This window comes from Chenopodium quinoa, unplaced genomic scaffold (assembly GCF_001683475.1).
Source record: "Chenopodium quinoa cultivar QQ74 unplaced genomic scaffold, ASM168347v1, whole genome shotgun sequence".
Lineage (NCBI taxonomy): Eukaryota > Viridiplantae > Streptophyta > Magnoliopsida > Caryophyllales > Amaranthaceae > Chenopodium > Chenopodium quinoa.
The window spans coordinates 4,619,443-4,640,926 of NW_018744367.1; the positions used below are offsets into that span (position 1 = coordinate 4,619,443).

Sequence of the window (21,484 nt, forward strand, 5' to 3'; positions counted from 1 at the left end):
CCTAGCTAAACAATCCGCGGCTAGCTATACTGATGTTGCATGCCCTGCAGGTGCAGTGAAGTCCAGTATGGGCTGTATGGCACGCTTTACTTCTAGCTAATTAAGGCTCGGTTGTGCACGACTACCCTAATTGTCTATCCCCGACTCTCCGCCAATAAAATCCTCTCTTCTACCTTGATTTTCAACAACTTCGAACTCAGAATTACAGATTGCAAGCCTATAGTAGTAAAGTCCTTAATACCCATTTCTAAAACAATTTAATCAATTCCAAGGCTTTTTTTTCAAGGTTCAATTCAAGACTTAAGATGATAAAATACAATATTGAGGGTCCTTTGTAGCTCTCTCTACACACACACACAAATTAAAAACAAATAGAAATAAATAATGAATTTCAAGCATTAATAATCACACAAATTTTGCAACTCTATGCAGATAATTGATATGATTAGGTGATGAAATCACAATTCACAAGTATGACTTATAAATGTAACATACTACGTAGTATATAAATATTCATTTACAACTCCTATGCTAATTGTTGATTCTACAACATACAACTAATAAAAGGGCAACTGTCCACATCTGAAACCAGACTCATGTAACAGGAAACAGAATGAGCGTTCCAACCTAAAGGTGGGCATAAAGCCCTGCAACAATCGGAAAATTCTTCTCGTAGAGTAAGCCACCCATTGGCTACTAGCAATAAATGTAAATGTTCCTTCACCAAGATGCCAAATTCATAGAAGCTCACTTGGTTCAAAGAACGTACCATGAGTTATCAGTCATCTCTAGTTTTCTACTGAGCTTTAGATTCATGGAGCTATCTATAACTATGTACAAAATGAATTATTCAGAATGGCTCAAAACACTGTAATACTTATCCTTTCCTTAATTCACGTATGCTGAGCTTTTACTTTACGCAAGAATTCTAATATCTCTGTGTATGAAGGATCATCACGACTGAGTGGTTTGCAGGAATTAATATGATCAGTTGACTCTAACACCTAACAAAGATATGAAAACAATCAGGCAGAGAAAAAACATTTAAATTGGATCAAAAGGTAAACTGGAGCACATCATAGTGAGACAGCCTTCATTTAAATGGGGGACACATCCCGGCCACAGCAATTTAACTCCACAGATATTTAATATTTAGAGGTAATACTATTATTTGTGTAAGCTAATGAAACTTCCAAAGTGCTATATGATCAAAATAACCTGAATTTTTCAGACAATCACATAGAAGTATATCATCATAAACACCAGCATGACGGCAATATATGAGGGTTAACTTTCTAATACTTCGCCTGCTAAGGCAATCTCAACAAAGCGCCATACTTACCACAATATCACCGAAACCAGGATATGCTGATTCAATTGGAACTATTTCCATGCGGAAAGCCCATCCTCCATAGCCCTCAACAATTGGAGTCACCTTGGTCTGAAAGGGACAATCAACAATCAAGAATAAAGTTGCAACATACTGCTTAGCCAGACAAATCAAATAGAACACTTTACCTCACAAAAGCTAAGTACTTCAAGTAACCCTTTTTTATGAAGTTGCCGCATAAAATCATTAAGCTCAACCAACTTAGGAGATCCGCTTCTTAGCTCCCCTATCTATAAAATAACAATACAACTGATTAAAACAAACATGTGACAATATTGAAAAAAAAATACCACACTGAGATAAAAGGGAAAATGACCGTAGGTGCAGGGCGAAGCACAAGGCCCATCCTCCAGGGCATATCTGCCAGTTTGCTGCCAAAATGTGGACAACTATAGAACACCTGTCACCATGGATAAATAAAGTATCATAGAATGCTAAATAAAATTAATATGCTTGTAACAAGATTTAAGGGAAAGGGGCATACAACTCCAACGGTGTTATTAACAAGATTGTCCAAATTTTCTGTCTTTGCTTGGTATAGCAGCTGCTTCACTACCAGCCCGCCCATACTGTAAACATTAAATATTCAAAAGTTACCATCAAAAAGATCTCTAATACATACGAACAACAAACACAAAAAAAATTTCCTGATAAAAAGTTCAAGAAAGCCTGACAAAAGAGATATAATGGTGCTTTGAAGGGGGTAAAGAACCTGTGTGTGACAAACACAATAGGTCGACTGCCAATGTCTGCAGCGACAAGCTTCTCTAAAAGCATTGAGCTGACCTCCTGTAATTTGTACATAAAATCAAATGCAAAGGCAACAATATTATTGCAAGATACTAGATCAGCTAAAAAATTAAATAACAAAGTATCCCAAAATGCGAGTTGTTCAGGAGCTTACATTCTTCCTTAGCATGATTTTTAAAGTTTTACCTGTTACCCTGTTCTCAGGACAAAGACTATATCCTACCAAGCACCAACCATTATGTTTGGTAAAACCAAGGGAGTCCATCAAGATACATTAAATCAAAAGAGAGAGAGATATAAAACAACCAAAAGACTATACCTCTACAACCAAATAACTAATTACTCCCTCCGTCCCCAAATTATCTACACTTATTCCATTTTAGGTGGTCCTAATGATGTACCCATTTCTTTTTTTACCATTTATGGGTATCATGAAATTACCCTTTTACCCTCATTTTTTCTTGCCTTTATTAGACAATTTTCCTAAATTACCCCTAATTTTGCAAAAATATTAGCGCAAAAGTTAGCTTTCCCATGTGAATGTACGTCTACTACTTTCTCGAATTCTCTCTACTTTTTTGCTTTCCCATGTGAATTTAGCTTTCCCATGTACTTCTACTACTTTCTCCTTCCATTTCTTAATTCCCGTGAAATTTGAGAAAAGGGTAGATCAATTGGGGACAGAGGGAGTATAATTTTAAAATGATTACACAACAGAGGGGTTTATTTATTGCAACATAGCCCAAAAAAGGTCCACGATCATAAGACAATTTTCCCCCCTTATGATCAGAAACAAAAGATTTTCCCTTTTCCTCTGACAAGCCTTAGTTTATACATACATGAGAGCAAATACATATAAAGAAACATCTTTGCCTTGAATTTGATGACCCCCACCCCAAACGATATTCATTGATAACTTCCTTGAACTAAATTCTCAATCATTAGTACACTGAAAAAATAAAGTTTAGTCCACATCTTAAAAAAAATGAAAACACAAATTAAATAAATAACCGCAGGCACTCTAGTTTGCATTACCAAAGTTATCATTGAGAGTACAAACAAAATGTTTAAAAAAAAGAGGGGGGGGGGGTATCTACAATTAGATGGTTTGAGATTTCTCAAAGTATCCGTGTCCTGTATTTGAGATTCTCAAAGTATCTCTCTCTTATTAGTCTACCTTAAAATTCCCCCACATAATGTATCTATTGTTGGTTAACCCTCTCTGCTAACAAACATTACATGTGTTAGTATATTAATTATGGGAATGATGTGATTCAACCATGATTCCCAAAAAGTAATTATATTCATCCAATCACATAATTTTTACTTAATTTTCTCATTTTTCACTTAGGGATGGTTTTATACTTGTTACCGTTCACAAGATGAGTTATGGAATCCCTAGATTGAGCCTAACACACTTCAGCCAAGATATAAAAATGATTGAAAAATTTCGATCATGTAACATTTGGATAATTACACCACACAAAACAAGAACATAGAATGCTGTCAAAAATATATGGCAAAATGATGCACACCTGAAGAGGAAGGCTAGCTCCAGACCACTGAGTAAGATTTGTCTGCAACATTTATCCGGGTACAATTTCAAACTCATGATTCCCAAAACAAAAAAGGAAACTGTATAGGTACACTAAAATTAGACTATCATGATCCTATTTTTTTACAAAAGGAAATGTATCCAAAATTCAAGTGCTATTATTAGTTATTATATAAGTTTTGGACATCAACAACCCCAAGCAAAAAGGCACAAGGGACTTTGATTCTAAACAAACCTTGTATCTAAGTGTAAACAAACGAGCATGAGGAAAATCAGCTGAGAGCCATTCACCTGGCCAAAAGGTTCCTTGTTTCCCTGCTTCCTGATCAATCTTCTCTACAAGGCCTGATTTGGTTGATGACTTGTCTTCAGATATGCGCCAACTTTTAAAAGGCCCACCACGTAGACCATGAACAAAAATAATGTCTACTGCAGGGTTTTCTACATCTGAACAATTCTCATGCCCCTCTGTGGATCTAGATAAATTGATGTCATTATCACCACCAGAGTGTTCATTTGAATTCTGAGATACAGGTCTGTCATGACATTTCCAGTGCTGTGATTCAGGATTGATTAGATATATCATGTCCTCATAGCGGGGCTGAACACAAGTTACAGGACTATCATTCACAAAACCAGTACCAGTACCAGTACCACCACTCCTTCCAGTGTCCGAGTCCCGTTTTTCATGGCAAAGCACATTTAACAAAGTAGCTCTGGCATAACTTTGAATCTTAGGATCATCGCATCCAGGAATCTTTCCATTAGCACACTCTTCAAGCCAATTACACCAAGTTGCATCCGCTATAATAACTTTTTGAACTTTTGGCAATGCTGAAAGAACAGTTAGTAGTCTACCTGCATGCCTCCGGATGTGAGTAGATGGTGGGATTCGGACCTTTGATTGACCATTAGTATCTGCCTTTGACTCATCTAGGACCTTACTAGCCTGGTCTGGTCCCTCCCCAGCTCTTGATGCATCATACGCTTCAATAGCAGCAAGGCTTTCATAATCATCTCTTAGCAAAAAGCGCCTCAACAAACACAAGACCCCAGAATCTACAATTTTGTTTTTATTAACAAGATCATCTGCACAAATTTCAGTTAGTACTTTGATTCCCTTCAGGGTTGCAACTGCTGAGTCAGCAGCATCACATTTAGGATTCCGATCTTTATTTAAGCTTTTAAATGCTCCAGCGAAAGGTTCTTGAGACAGGAGGTCAGCTATGGGGAATGAGTCACCGCGATCTGCGGCAATACCCAATTGTTTTCCAGCTAGATTAACAACAGAATTTGCAAGCTGACTGGCAATTAGTATACCAGATTGAATATTTGACTGATCAATTTGAGTCTGCAAATGTAAGATAGCATAGTGTATGAACAATATTCGATAAAAACAATTCCAATCAAATATTGGAATCCAAAACAGAGGTGAAGAATAAACTACAGAAATTTATAATAGAACATACAACTATAAATGCACATCCTAACCTTCACTTTGTCGCTTTTCGGCTGGGAGGCTCCTTTAACTGATGATGCCTTAGTAGAGTCCAAAACTTCATTTATTAGAATAGTTAACCATCCTTGAGAAATCGGGATAGAAGACGGCCCAAAATCCTCAAGAATGCATGAAAGGATTTTAGTTGCCGAATTTCGTGTCTTTTCAGAAGAAAATTTTCCGCAAGCCCAGGGAAGAAGGATACCTGACCACTTACGACTTTCTTCAAGAGATAAACGATTTTCACTGGTACATATTAGTTCTAATGCTCTTGCCAGAGCTTCTTGAATATCCTTATGGTGAATTGTTTGTTTAGCAGTGTCTCTCATCAAATCAAGACCTTTCTCCATAACAACCTTTTTGGCTCCCGAACTCTTATCAACAGAAAGCAAAAATGCAGACAAAGCTACCAGTGCCAGAGGTATGTCATCAGTTTTACAAGCTTGTGATATAGTTGAAAGCAGACAAGAACTCCAGTCTGAAACAGAATTACTTAACATAACATTGTTGTCCTCTAAAAGCAATTGAGCAACCAAACTCCCATGCCACTTCACTGATCTTTCAGGAGCTGCTAAGGCAGTCATGATAGCATTTCCATCCTGATCTAATTCTTGAATATGAAATCTGTTAACCTCTGATGCCATAGCCCAATTGGCCAGTGCCCATGCAGCAAATGGCACAGCTACATGCTGAGTATGTAAATCATCCCAGAGACCAGGCACTACAGAAGATGACAAGCTCGCATCTCCAAGGTAGCTATCATGCCTTTTCTGGTAAACATGGTTTTTTGAAGCGTATTTATTGGTTGTTACACTATCACTATCATCATAACTCATATGCCCATTAGATCTTGAAAGTCCTAATACAGTTGTCCCTCCTAGAACCTTGATACCAATTCCCTTCAATCCATTCCCACCATCATCATCATCTTCAGCATTTGGATCATCCAAAAAACCACCTTCAATTACTTGAATCGCTGATGCAATGTCCCTCATCTCAGCATTTGCAGGAAGGCATGGCTGGAATCGGACATTGCCCTTGCTGTCACAAGTGGAAGTCACAACATCCATTATTGCTGCAACAAGCATGCTCCTCCCTTTCACAGAATCAGAAATTCTTGAATTCTGTTCCAATGAAAGTTAATGTTTTTACAAAACATAAACTCAGATGCATCCAAAAATCAACATCGATTGTAAGATGTCACAAAACCAAGATCCACACGATAAAAGCACAATTCCACAGTCGAAATCAAACAAGTCATTTAAAATGCTAAACTTCTCAAAATTACTGCCTTCCATGCTCTCTTATCAGTTATCACTGGTCATAGAGGTCATTTTAGAAAATCACCTTGAAAGGTATAGATATAAAAGAAATCAAACTCCAAAAAGAGGTGAGCAATTGTAGTACGAAAAAAGGATACTGTTGACCAAATCATCAGCTACCTTCATTTGTGAAATTGAGTTTGCCAAATGTAAGTTGTTATTAAAGGTGGTCATCGTACAAATATACAAATTTTGTAAGAAAGTCCCATGCCCATGGTAATGCTAGTCCAATGCTAAACATTTAACTTACTGCATAGATATCCATCATCACTTCAGAGGTGGTACCAAGTGGTCAAAGAAAATTTATAAATAAATAAACATATGTGGGATGGGGCTCCAATACAAAGGCCATTAACATGAGACTTTCCTAACCAAGTTACATATACCCATTCCCATATGATTCATTTACTGCCTTCCATACGGACTCTAAATTTGCTATTTTACCAAACAAATCCCTTAAAGCTGTATAAGATTCCATTCACAATCAATTTGGCAACCACATAGTTCAAAATGAGAACTAACATTCAAAAAGAAATATTTTTGAATTTCATAACTAAAATGTGACATTTAATCAACAAAAGCGGTAGGTCAAAGATGAACTTATGACACTTAAAACAGTGTCCCAAAGTAACTATCGATGCATCATGATAAATTGAAGAATGAATATTTTTATCATAAAGCAGACAATCAATTTATCCCAGTGTCTTATATCAAGAAAGAGGGCCTGCATATCATACCATTCAAATAAAAACAATCACTAACTAATACAGAATCTATTATGCTCTATAATGTCTATAAACTAATCAAAGTGATGGCTTAATTCCACCATAACCCACACATGAAAGAAGAGCTCGGTTTTACCTACTGTAATTTCAAATAGTACCAGTTTGTTCTACATAACAAATCCTGTGATTCATTGTTTGTAATTTGTGGAACCACATCAACACTGTAAAGTATATTCATATGCATTATACAAACCTTGAAAAAATTTCAAATTGATTCTGATGAAAAATCCCCTAGTTCCATTCATTAGTTTGAAAGTGGTGGAACCACATCACAAATATTAAATTACACTCATGCATAATCCAGCCTTGAAAATTTCAAACACAGATAATCACAGGAAAACCCAACGATTTGTCGTTTGTAATTGGTGGAACCATAAGTGATAACATCAATGACCTCAAAAATCCTTCATCTGGGTTCTTGTAGGAAAACCTTTATTCATTTCTAGTTGGTGGAACCACAACACCAAGGTATAATATACTCATATCAGTCATATGCATTACTCAAACTCAGAAGTCCTTCATATAGGTTCTGGTAAATAAATCCTACAATCAGTTTCTAATTGGTCAAATCACATCACCTATGTATAGTATACTCATAAGCATCACTCTTCTTCCCTTCTGCTTGAACGCCTTAATCGCATAAGTGGGTCGGCTACATGAACCAACATGAGGACTTCCCAGGAGGTCACCCATCCTAGTACTACTCTCAATCATTGTGGCTCATGTCAAGCAATGTGACAAAGTTTTACTCATAAGCATCACTCAAACTCGAAAATCATTCTCATTGGTTTTGATTGGAAATTCCTACCATTCGTTTGTAATTGATCACAACACATTGCCAATATACAGTATACTCATATGAATTAATCGAACCTCGAAAATTCAAATTCAACCAAACTTGCACCAAACCAAGCTCAGTAATTTTGAAATTCGAAACAAAAACAAAACTTAATCAAAACAAAACACGAAAAGGGATGCTAACCTTCTTGGAGCGCTGAGGCTGAGAAGAAGAAATGAACCTCAAAAGATAAGGAACAGAATGAGGCCTCCCAAAAACCTGAGGCCTAACAAGAGGATCAGCAATCAAGTAAGCCAAAGCTCTAGCAGCCTCAGCTTGAGTCCCACTAACATCACCGGCAACCGTCTCGAGTAGCCAATCAACAACCCTACCACCACCAGCAGCAACAATGGCGGACCTTCTAGCAGCATTAGCAGCAGCAATGTCTGCCAAGAACGCCGCAACCCTAAACTCAAAACCGGACCGAACCTCGTAATTGGCAGACGAAAGAACCGACTGAAGAGACTGCCATAGCACGGCAGCAGCTGCACCAGTATGCTTCATTTGATTGATGATCCGGTGAGTCGACTCGGTGGATCGGTGGAATGCTGCCTCGATTGCGGAGGTGATTTTGCGAATGTTATCGCCTCCGCCTTCGTGTTCGGAGGAATAATATAGATATGTTGTTCCAGTTACGGCGAGGATGGAGAGGAGAGAGAGGGAGAGGGTGGTGCGGGAGACGGAGGAGGCGGTGGTGGTTGCGGAGAGAGGAGAGAGAGTGGAGGTGGAATTGACATATTTGATCGGCGAATGATTCGGGTTGGAATTCGACGACGGAGATGATGACTGAGACGAGGAGGGCGGGGTGGAGGAGGAAAATCGGCGGTGGCGAATGTAGAAGGGATATCGACGATGGCGGATATTGTGGAGGAAGATACGAAGCATCACAGAATTTGATTAAAATAGTAATTGGATTGAGACGTAATGTAATTCAATTGTTTGTTGTTGTTTAGGAGGTGTTGTAACAATAAAGAGTGTTGGGTGTTTCTTGAAGAAGGGGAGGGTGAAGAGAGAGGGTAGGAGAAGAGGAGGGAAAATTGCTGGAAGATGCTAACTTTCTCGGAATAATACCAACACGGCTATACGGTTATATCATACACAACATTATTTCTTATTGTGAAATATGGTCCCTTATTTGTAACATTTTAGTCCCTTGGCTATGGACGTTTTAGGAAACTAAGCTTCGTTACGAAAGTAATTACAAAAATGGTTGCGTGGCAAAAGTATTTACAAAAATAAGCTTCTGGGGTAAACCGCTGCCTCGGGCAGCGTTTTACTTTCTATTTTTAAAAAAAAAAATTCTGCTACAAAAACGCTGCCCCAGGCAGCGTTTTTATAGTTTGACTTTTTTTTTTCCTCGTTTATTTTTTTTTTTAAATTAATTAAAAAAAAAGGCAACAGCATAAAACGCTGCCCCAGGCAGCGTCTTATGCTTAAACATAAGACGCTGCCCCAGGCAGCGTCTTATGCTTGAACAAAAGACGCTGCCTGGGGCAGCGTTTTATCTGTATATGTTTACAGGTAAAACGCTGCCCTAGGCAGCGTTTTACCTGGTTGGCAGCACCAAACCAGTTTCTTGCCCCAACCCTCAACATCCTTCCAACACCACCCCCAACCTCCTTCCACCACCTCCAACCCCTTTCCACTACCGCCCTCCACCACCACCGCCTTCCACCACCACCACCACCTTCCACCACCTCCAACCCCTTTCCACCACCGCCCTCCACCACCTCCAACCATCACCTCCACCACCTTCCACCTTCCACCACCACCGCCTTCCACCACCACCGCCTTCCACCACCTCCAACCACCACCTTCCACCACCACCTCCAACCATCACCTTCCACCACCGCCTTCCACCGGCTTCCACCGCCTTCCACCACCTTCCTCCACCGCCGTCCACCACCTTCCACCCCGACCTCCCACCACCACAACCACCTTCCAACAACCGTCCACCACCACCTCCAACAACCTTCCACCACCACCACCTCCAACAACCTTCCACCTCACACCACTACCTTCCACCACCACCGTTGACAAGTCAATATATACATAAATCAAAACATATTGGGAAACAAAGAACATAACACACAAATGTTGACCGAAAAACATTTATTATATTAGAAATGTAAATGTTATATACCTAATCTATACAAAAAATTTACTACATGAAATAACTAAGCTAACACTATCCCGATTCATCTATCCGGGGAAATTGATCTAGGTCAGGTTGCTCGGCCCTCTGTCTGACACGCCGCCGCCTGTAATGAGTAATGGTGGTGAATGGGTCTAGAGGCGGCGGGGGAGTCAGCTGGCTGGTATCTGGCACCTCCTGGGAGCCGGACGGCGCAGTGCTGTGGAAGGTGTAGTCCTCTGAGAATGTCGGCGTCGTAAAATCACCTCCACAACTACTCTGTCTCGGAAGTACGGTAGACTCCTCGCCGCATGGGAAAGTGTGAGTCTAGGGGCAACCCACCTGCATCCGTATGCCTCGTCAGGTGTAGGGAGAGGGGGAGCGTCGTACGCCTGGTACTGCTCGTCTTGATCCAGCTCCCCCGGTCGATGCCTGATTGGCCTACCTGGCCGCCCGACGTGGAGATGCTCCCAAGACCAGAACTGTTACACGAATTAAAACGTAAGTGTTTACTATTCATCTATTAAACTATTACACTAATTGGTGAGTTACCTGAAGGACGACCAAAGGACCTCCGATCTCGATTGCACCACGGTGGGACGCTCGGCATAGATGGCGATACAGTATCGCCAAACAAGCACTACCCCAGCTGTACGAACGGATATGGTCCCAGTCGTTGTCTAACAATTGCAGGTGTAGGAGCTGGAGGTGGCTACCGCTCTTGTTGTCGAACAACACGCCAGCGACCAAGAAGAACAAGTAAGCTCGGGCGTGTCTCTGAACGGCGGCGTCATCAGCACCGTGATGAAGCTCGCCAAAGGTCTCTCGTAGCCAACCTATCCTCAACCCAGTTCCCAGGATATCTTCGGGAGCAGGCTGAACCCCAAGAACTCGAACTACAAGTCCTATAGGATCGACTAACGGGCGTCCTATCACTGGAGTCCCGTGTATAGGAAGCCGTGTAAGTATCGCGACGTCACGCAGGGTCACAGTCGCCTCCCCTACAGGAAGGTGGAAGGAGTGGGTCTCTTGTCTCCACCTCTCCGCGAGCGCAGTCACAAGCGCTCGGTCGATGGCCCTGAAGGCCATCCGGTGAATTCCTCCAAAACCAGCGAGCTCGATGTACTCTAGGACGCGTGCCTCGACGGCCCACCCCACCATTACTCTGGCTGTGTGGTGCCTGCAAACAAGCGGCTTCGCGGGATCAACCTGCAAATGAAATACATAAACGTAAGTGTAAAACGATAATTTCAAGGAGCATTCTTAAGTATGTTGGCATAGGAAGTAAATGTTACCGATGTTTGATGTCGAAGACCCAGGTTGCCCGACCATTGCTGTATACGTCGCCCCATGTACAGGTGAAGCTATGTGAGAGCTGAACGGCATGTGAAATTGATCGTCGTTCAACATTCGACTAAAAGATCCCATCCCATATTCAGCCGGGGGAGTGTCGTGTGAGGGCACTTGCGGCTGTGTGTTGTTACCGGAAATAAATGTAGAATGTGGTTCTGCCCTGGTACTTTGTTGGGTACAAATAGGCACCATCTCCACATAAATCTCGGTGGGAACACCCTTCAACGCTACAACGCTCCTTAAAGCTTTCAAATGCTTATTCGAGGACGCAGGTAACACTTGAACCCCATTCCCGGTCTCAAACCTCATTTTAATGTTTAGTTCAACACTCCCCGGGTTTGAACTAACGCTACTATGAACCTCGTTCATGAAATCACTGAAGGTCATGTTCGGTTCAAGTGTCAGTGGTTCCATATTTCCACCATTATACTCGACACGAGGTCCGTCAAACAAAAATTCACCTCCCCACCGGCACAACAAAACTACATTCTGTGCGGCCATATTCTACACAACAACCAAAACACATTACACTAAAACACACTAATCCATCTCTAAATCACATCCAACTAACCACTTTGGAACAACTAAGCATCACTAGGTCACCATTAACAAGCAATAATTCTAGAAATTCAAATACTTAACATCTTCAATATTTCAACACCAACAATTCTACATTATCCAAATTAATATTTAACAATCACAATTCATCAACTCAACCCTAAACCCCTAAATTCAACAAAAACCCCCAAAATTCAACATAAACCCTAGAAATTCAACAATTCAAGAAATCCAACAATAACCAATAATTCAACAACACTAACCAACAATTCAACAACACTAACCAACAATTCATGAATTCAACAACACTAACCAACAATTCAACAACAACATCCAACAATTCAATAATTCAACAACACTAACCAACAATTCAAGAATTCAACAAACATAACGAACAATTTGTAAATACTCAACTGATATTTAACCATACCTTGAATTGGATGTAATACGAAATTGGGTTGAAGAGGATTGAAGAGGAAATTTGGGAAGGGAAGGAAGAGGATTGCGAAGGAGGCGAAGGAATGAAGAGCAAACGTGATTGAAAACGAAGCTCGAGTTTCTGGTTTTACAACCAGACAGAAACGCTGCCTGGGGCAGCGTTTCATTAACAAGATAAGACGCTGCCTGGGGCAGCGTTTTATGCTGTTGCCTTTTTTTTAATTAATTTTTAAAAAAAAATAAACGAGGAAAAAAAAAAGTCAAACTATAAAAACGCTGCCTGGGGCAGCGTTTTTGTAGCAGAATTTTTTTTTTTTTAAAAATAGAGGGTAAAACGCTGCCCGAGGCAGCGGTTTACCTCAGAAGCTTATTTTTGTAAATACTTTTGCCACGCAACCAAATTTGTAATTATTTTCTTCGGGAAGCTTAGTTTCCTAAAACGTCCCTTGGCTATTGAGTCAAGCAATTTGGTCTCTTTTATCTTAACCACCAAGGAGTACAATTTTCGTCCAAATAGTTTAGAGACTTTGCCTAGTCATCAATAGTTTGAGACTTGCAATGCATACTTAGCAATAGTTTAGGGACTTTTTCTGCTTATTCATCAATAGTTTAGGGACTTTCTTAAAAAAATGTTTATGATTACATGAAAAAAAATGTTGACAAACTAAATCAATAAATAATTTAGGGATTTGCATTTAATGTATACATATTTGTATAGCAAATTATCCAAAATTTATTCAGTAAAAAAAATAGTTGTTACAAATTGAAATTTCGCTATATATTGATGTATGTTCTTCAAATTGTTGTTGATCATCCAAATTTCATATGCTCAATAAAATTGTTGCAGGTGCATTAGGAACACAAATACCAGGTACCTACTCATATAATTATATCAATTAGGAACTGTAATATGAACCACATGAATTGTTTGAATTTATCAGTCTTTCAATTTTTAATTTTGTCATGATGTCTTCTGTCAGCAGTAGGGGTTATTATGTAATTATTTTGCATTTACAATTGATGGTGTTAATTAAATATATAATGGTTTAACAATGTATTAATAAAAAGTCAAATTACCTTGTTTATTCTTGTTTCTTATCTCCAATTGTTTTGCCCTAGCTAGCTTGATCTTGCAATTATTGGCTGGATATTGTTTGTTGTGGTTGGGATGCACTTTCTAGTTTTTGATTGTGAGAGCGGATATTCATGAGAGAAAGAATATACGAATTGTTCTCCTTCATAGTCAGAGTAAAATGCTACAACTCTTGATGAAGTTGTCGTCATAGGCTGACTGATAGGCTATGACACACAGAAAAAAAAATCATATACATACATAGATTATACAATTAAGGACAAATAACCAAAAAGACATTAAGGCTTTAGATGGTACATACAGTTGCAACTCTCTAAAAACCTTTGGGATAAGTGTAAACACCCACACTTCTGTGGTGCATTGGGACTGTGGTGGGAGAAGATTCATGTGGGGTGGTTGTAGTGGTGTTAGGGATAAGTGTAAACACCCACATGTCTTGCACACACCCTACTTTTTGCTTGAGGAAACACCTCTGCAATTGCAGCAATCAAACCCTTTAATTTGCTGATCTGACATGAATATATGCCCAGCTCCTTCATTAATTCCTAAATCAACAGCAAGTATACCAAGACCCTGTTTGGTAATTAGCTGTTACTTGGTTGATATAGCTGATTATATTAACTGTTTGACTAGCTGTTTATATTAGATGATTTGACTAGCTGGTTGTATATAGCCGATTGTGTAAAAGTGTTTGGTAAATAGTTGTTTATTGTTAGTTGTTTTAGTGTATTTAATACTAAAAAAGTTAATTGTTCAATAAGCTAATTTCAAAAAGCTCTTATAATGAGCTTTTTCTAAAAGAGTTTTTTTTTTTTATCCCAATAATCTCTTTGGTTAAAGTTCTAATGGGTTTAATAAGCTAAAAGCTTTTCAAAAAGCTCTTTACCAAACAAGGCCCAAGTCTTCTAGAGTACGAGTAAATTAAAAGGTCCCTAAACTATTTTTGTTATGAGACTTATGGCTGCTTTTGCCAAGTCAGCCTTGTAGTCCCTCTCTTTAATCAAATAATTTGACAAGTCTCTAAACTATTGTAATAAAATAATAATTAAATTTTTCCACATATAATTTTAAATGGTCCTTAAACTATTGATGACTAGGCTAGGTCTCTAAACTATTTGGCCGAAAATAGCACTCCTTGTTGGCTGAGGGACCAATTCGCCTCACTCAATAGTTGAGGGACCAAAATGCTATAAATACGTTAGTTTAGGGACCGTATTTGACCTTAACTTCGTTATTTCTTTACTCCTCTATTATAATTTACTTGTTTTTTTTACGAGTACTTGTTTTAGAGTTAACATAAGAATCAGGCTCTAAACTTCTACTAAACTTTGACCAAAGTCACAAATTGTTGTGAACTTTAATGTATGTTCTATTCACTTTTAAAGTCCACTTCAGGAAAAAAAAAAAAAAGGTTCTGATAATGTTTAAATTATTTTGAGTAAGTCTTGTATGTGGTTAGCTACATGTTGTGGCCATGTTGGTTTATAAGAATAATCATTATTTACATACATGAGTAACCCCATTTTGTCCAATAAAGTAACTCCAATTCATTATATAAGTAATATCAACTAGTTTAGAAACAAGTAACCCCATTTGTTCATTCGAGTAACTCCAACTTTTTTTCTTTAAGAAAATAAAAAAATGATTCCATTTGTGTAAGAGAGTAACCCCTTTTTCTCATTTAAGTAACCCACATAGGTCAAGGTAGCCCCATTTGCACATCACCGTGAGGTCCGTGACCCCCTATTTTTAATTAATTGTCTTACATGTGAAGTGGCCACACCATGTGGCTAGCCACATATAAGAATTTGTGTTAAATTATAACTAAAATAAGTTTAGATAAGGTTTAATAAGTTTAGATAAATTCAAATAAGTTAAGGTAAATTCATATAAGTTCAAATAAATGAAAAATCAGGTGAATAGAACATACCGTTAAAATGTTGCAAATAGGGCATTGAGGAGATGGCCGGAGGTAAGTTTTCTAAACTTTGGTATTTATTTAAAAAAAAATAAAAAATAATAATAATAATAATAATAAAAACAATTTTTGACAAAGCTTCATCAACTTTTATTTTTACTTGGGTGGCTAACATGCGCAATGCGTGCGCCATAGCTAGCTATTTTCAGAGAACTCTTTCACTTGTTGGCAACATAGAAAGTAAAAATATATGTAAAAAAATATTTTTAGAGGTATAAGACCCCGTTCACTTCACCTTATTTTTGCTGAATTTAAATTTTTTTTACTGAACTTAAATTAATTTTACTAGAACTGAAATTATTTTTGCTGAAAAGAAATTATTTTTACTGATTCTCTATTATATTTCTTCTTTAAAGTTATTGATTTTTACTGAACTGGAATTATTTTTGCCGAAGTGAAATTATTTACTAAACTGAAATTAATTTTACTGAATATTATTTTTGTAAGGTGAAGTGAATAGGGCCTAAATATCCATATAGTATTCCTAAGAGTTTAAAAAAAGGTAATTAACGTAAATGAGGGCAAATAAGTAAATTAATATTTTAGACGATATAATTGTCTGAACACTATTCATAAGAGTTAAATCATTAAATCACACAAGAAAAAACTTCGAGACAATTAATATCAATAAGGGCATATATGTAAACAAACATTTATTTTATGGATATAATTGTCATCAAACTATTCACAAGTGTTTTCTCATTTTTTTAAAAAGTAGGGAAAAAAAATTAAAATCAATATCTTTTACTTGTATTTATTTCAAAGGTATCTATTAACACCTAATGAAAGCTTCAACTTTCATTAATGGAAGAAATATATTTTTTCGTCTTCCTGCTTCTCTTTCTTTCTATTCCTAATGTTGTAAAAGTGTTTAAAATATAAGAATAAGGTTTTTGTTTAATTAAAGGAAAATGGTGTGGCGTGACTGTAATACCCCATATTTTTATACGTAGTTTAACTTAAATTAGTATACTTAAAGTATTTAAATAATTCGAAATGAATTATTTATGGTGTTTCATTAATTTAAAAAGAATTATTTTAATTAAAAGTTTATTTTTAATTATTTAATTTAACAATCTTGAGAATATTTTATTTCATGGTTTGGAAACTTTGGGGCATATTATTTTATAAAAGGTAAATTTTAAAGTCAACGAGTTTTTAAAGAAAGTCAAAATACTAGTTTGAATAGGAAAAAGATCATAATTCTAGGACGGTTTTAGAAAGGGATTTTAAGTATGATGTATATAAATTTTCAGATTTGGTTTTGATTTAAAAAGCCCCAAATTATAAACACTAGGTTTCTAAGTTTATGTATATTAATGGAAATTGTTTATGGGTGATTTAAATTATTGAAATAAGTGTTTTAAAACACAATTACAACAATTTTAGATGATTTAATAAAGCTAAAATTTATATATATAAGCTATAATTATGCTTCTTGAAAGGATTTTTAGTTACCCATTAATTGGGAATAAATGTAAGGGTTTTTAATTAAATTTTAGCTTATTTTAGAGGGTTTATGAGTGATTTAAAGAGTGTATATATTGCTGGAAATTTGTGTGGAATAGGTATTAATGCATCTTTGTAATTTTGGTTTGTAGGAGGTTTCCAAGTGAGTGATTTTATTTAGTCATGGCGATTTTGAGATCATATTCAAAGTACGTTCCCGTACTTAATAATTATTTGAATATGTAGAAGCATGCTAGGCTTGATAAATTAATTCCAAGTAGTATCATGATAGGTGTTGGTTGGAATTTGTTGTATGATTGATGTTGGTGAATGATTTGTGATGTATGAATTATTTATGATGAATTGGTGATCAGAATTAATTATGTTGGCATGTTGATTATGAACCACCCTTTTATTATTGGCATGATAGAGAGCATGCTTAATTGAACTAAATGTTTAATTTGGTTTGGAATATGAAAAGAGAATTTTATTATGGTTCATATAATTTTTATTGATGCTATAAGCATGGAAAATGAGCTATTTAAGTGTCTATGTACACAAGGATTAAATTATATTTTGGTGCCTAAGTGCACTTAAGGTGTTCTAAACACCGAGGGATAGGATTTGTGGTGCTTTATGCGCTTAAGGTGTTATCTAACACCGAGGTAGTTTAAAAAGGATTCAACATTTAATTTATGTGGTCACTAATTATTCAAGAATTAATTGGTATGTTTGATTGCTTGAATGAGTTATAATGTTTGATTGTGTTATGGTTTGAGAGTCATCACCAAGTATAATAATATGTAACGCGACGTAAAGTGAAAGAGATTACGCACCAAAACTCTTGGAACGTATATACCTTGAGTATAAACATATGGGGGGAGTTATGCGACTTTATATTTGACCATAACTTCTACTGGGAGTACAGGACGCTGTATATTCCTTTTTATTATGCGCAGGAATTCCGCCACTTACGAGTGGTTTCTTTTATACTGGCACGGTTAGCTCCCGTGTTAGTACCCCTTTATTGGGGCAGGTTAGGGGGAAACCCGTTCGATGCGTAATCAAATTAAATAGACATTGGTATTTGTCTAGTTAAGTGTTGAATGTCTTGTATGCTTGTTTATAGGTGCAACAAGGTAAGTTGTGTGATGATAGGATGAAAGCATGATAGTGTGTTTTTATTACGCTTATGTAATCAGCATTGATGATTGTGTTTTGTATGTTTGTTTTGCCTTGTCTTTACCTTGGCCCTACGACGACCCATTTCTAATGGCGAGTAGTGGGGACAAGTAGAGAGAAGTTTTTCAGGTGATGAAGCATTTTCATGAGACTAACGTAAAGGTTTTCAGTATTGTTTGATTTTAAGGGCCTACAGCGGTTCCAAGTTGTAGGTTGACTTTGTTTGCCTTTACTTTTTTTAGTTTGACTTTTAAGTTGACTTGTTTTGGATAGTTTTAAAAGATAGTCTTCCGCTGTGTGTCTTTGATATTTGCCTTAGCCGTTTTCACAGTGGCGGTAATGTCTTAGATTTTCCTATTTCGTATTTTAAAAAGGACAAAACAGGTATTTTAAAGGAAAGAAATTTCTAGGGTGTTACAGTGACATTTCGTCACTGAATTTGAAAACGAATTTCGGCCCAGCCGAGGTGCACATTGTATCGCCGGTACGTTCCCTAAGGTTACACACCACTCTCACTCAAAGACAATTTTGGGTGAGAGGTGGAGCCATATAAACTTATTCCCAAAGAAGAAGAATGTGTTTAGCTCTTTTTGATATGTATAATGCGTACGTCATGTAATCGCTGATTTTCTCAACCAAGGACACTACTAGAAATAGGCCGTTTTCCGAGGGAATTGTTCCGACGAAGCTAATTCCGTCGGAAAATCCGAACTTTTCGACGGAATTAGGGTCTGTTGGAACATTCCATCGGAAAAGGTTCGTTACGACGAAAATCCGTCGGAATTCTTGCGACGGAAGTTAATTCCCTCGGCATAATAGGCTTCCGACGGAATATTCCGTCGGAAAGTTAGTTTTCCTACGGAATTTAAATTCGTCGAAATTTTCCTATGGAATATTCCCTCGGAAAACCCAAATATTCCGACGGAAAAATCCGTCGGAACATTCTAATATATATATATATATATATATATATATATATTTTTTTTTTTTTATATATATATATATATATATAAACGGAAATTTTTTAGCCTTTAATAATAAAAAAAATAAAAATAAAATAAAACAAAACATAAACCCCGAAATTTCATTGGGAACCCTAATCCTCTTCTTTCCGCCTCTTTTCCCTATCTCTCTCCTCTCCTCTCATCTTCTCCCTTTCTCTCTCCTCCTTCCTCTTCTCTTCCTCTTCTTCTCTTATCTCCTCTCCTCTCCTCTCCTCGATCTTTTCCCTTTCTCTCTCCTCTTTCCTCTTCTCTTCTCTCTGATCTCCTCTTCTACAACAACAACAACAATCAACAAAAGGGGGTCGCACGTCACCGTCAACAACAAACAACATCAACCGCAACAACCACCGTCGCCAGCCACGTATTTCAAGTTTTTTGTTTTTGTAGATCTTTTAATTTAGGTTTGAGTGTAGATGTAGTTAATTTTGAATGTAATTATAATTGTGTAATTATATAATTTTTTTGATTTTCGTTGTTTAATTTTCGGTTTTTTGAATTTTCTGTATTTTTTTAAATAAATTGTGTTAATATAATTTTGTTTATTTGGGTTTTATTTCGGTTGTTTAATTTTGTTGTTTAATTTTCGGATTAATTTGCTTGATTTTTTGCGTTTATTTGGGTGAATTTGTTTTTGTTTTGGATTTTTTGGGTTAATTTGGTTTTATTTGTGGGTGGTGGTGTGGTGGTGGTGGGGTGGGGGTGGTGGATTACGGGGTGGCAGTGGGGTTAGGGGTGGTGGGTGTATAGGGGGGTCTGTGTCGGGTGGGTGGGTGGTGGGTGGTGGTTTGTTGTGTATGGGGGGGTCTGTGTGGGGTGGTGGGTGTATGGGGGGTCTGTGTGGGGTGGGTGGGTGGTGGGTGATGGTTTGCTATGTATGGGGGGGTCTGTGTGGGGTGGTGGGTGTATGGGGGGGGTCTGTGTGGGGTGGGTGGGTTGTATGGGGGGGTCTGTGTGGGGTGGGTGGTGGTTTGCTGTGTATGGGGGGGTCTGTGTGGGGTGGTGGGTGTATGGGGGGTCTGTGTGGGGTGGTGGGTGTATGGGGGGGTCTGTGTGGGGTGGGTGGGTGGGTGGTGGGTGGTGGTTTGCTGTGTATGGGGGGCCAGGGGGGTCTGTGTGGGGTGGTGGGTGTATGAGGGGTCTGTGGTGGCGGGGGTGGGTCTGGGTGGGGCTGGTGTGGGCTTTTTTTTTTATTATTAGCTTTTCCGACGGAAATTTCCGTCGGAATATACCACCTCCGACGGAATATTCTGTCGGAAGCTTCTCTTCTTTCTACGGAATATTCCGTCGGAAGGTTCTCTTCTTCTTACGGAATATTCCGTCGGAAGATTCTCTTCTTCCTACAGAAAAGTTTTCATCGTAAGCTTGCGACGGACTTACGATTTTAGTCAAACTAGGGTCCGACAAGATATAATCCGTCGGAAATTTCGTTGGAAAACACTGTTTCGACGGAAATTCCAACGGAAATGGCCGTTTTTCCTACAAAGGGTCTTCCGACAACACGTTCCGACGGAAATTCCGTCAGAATAGTGTTTTCCGACGGAATTCAGGATGTTTCTGACAGAATTTTTCCGTCGGAAATGGTCTGTTTTCTAGTAGTGGGAATATATATCATTCACGGTAATATAAAAGGATGAAGAAGATGAAAGACAAAGATATTAATTAGAAATTAAGAGAATTAACCAACTCATAAACATCCCATTAAGAAAGGAGTTAAGCGTAGGTTACAAAGCTAGGAATCCCAATAAAGAGAACAAGAAAGCCAAGAGAATGAATCTAGACATGGAAAAAGTCTACTCCACAACCCACATGTGGGCAAACGTGGTAGGCCACAACCTACTTGTGAATTAGACTAATCATACTCTAGAAAAGTCATAAACCAACCAAAAAACATGGCATTTCCTCTCTTTACTCCAACAATTCCCAACTAAAGGGCGGAAAAGCAAAACCAACAAAGAGATGAGAAACAACATATTGGGCATAAGAGAAGATTAGTACATAACACATAGATATTACATAAGTAATTTAATTTGAAATCTAGTGCTTAGACCACTCACAATGGTGAGCAAAAAAAATGCCCACCCACTGTCTCTCTACCCACTTTCTCTCTCAACAAATTAGTTTTGCCCATGGGCAAATTTTTTTCACAATTTCTCTCCC

The 21,484-nt window shown here is 37.9% G+C and overlaps 1 protein-coding gene across 2 annotated transcripts; it reads right to left on the minus strand.

Annotated features, from left to right (window-relative positions):
* Positions 1 to 414: 414 nt before the first annotated feature.
* Positions 415 to 9,249, minus strand: LOC110696583. 2 transcript variants are annotated; one of them, XM_021873916.1, is made up of 10 exons: positions 8,283 to 9,239; positions 5,187 to 6,317; positions 3,931 to 5,046; positions 3,676 to 3,717; positions 2,103 to 2,179; positions 1,875 to 1,959; positions 1,707 to 1,790; positions 1,519 to 1,620; positions 1,343 to 1,441; positions 415 to 1,004 (listed from the first exon to the last, which is right to left on the minus strand). In XM_021873916.1, the coding sequence occupies exons 1-10, from the start codon at positions 9,021 to 9,023 to the stop codon at positions 894 to 896; spliced, it is 3,588 nt and encodes a 1,195-aa protein (XP_021729608.1). In that variant the 5' UTR covers positions 9,024 to 9,239; the 3' UTR covers positions 415 to 893. The 2 variants fall into 2 exon arrangements, 1 of the variants encoding a protein (XP_021729608.1); XR_002506338.1 differs by lacking the exons at positions 415 to 1,004; positions 1,343 to 1,441; positions 1,519 to 1,620; positions 1,707 to 1,790 and having other exon boundaries at positions 1,905 to 1,959; positions 3,987 to 5,046; positions 8,283 to 9,249.
* Positions 9,250 to 21,484: the final 12,235 nt, after the last annotated feature.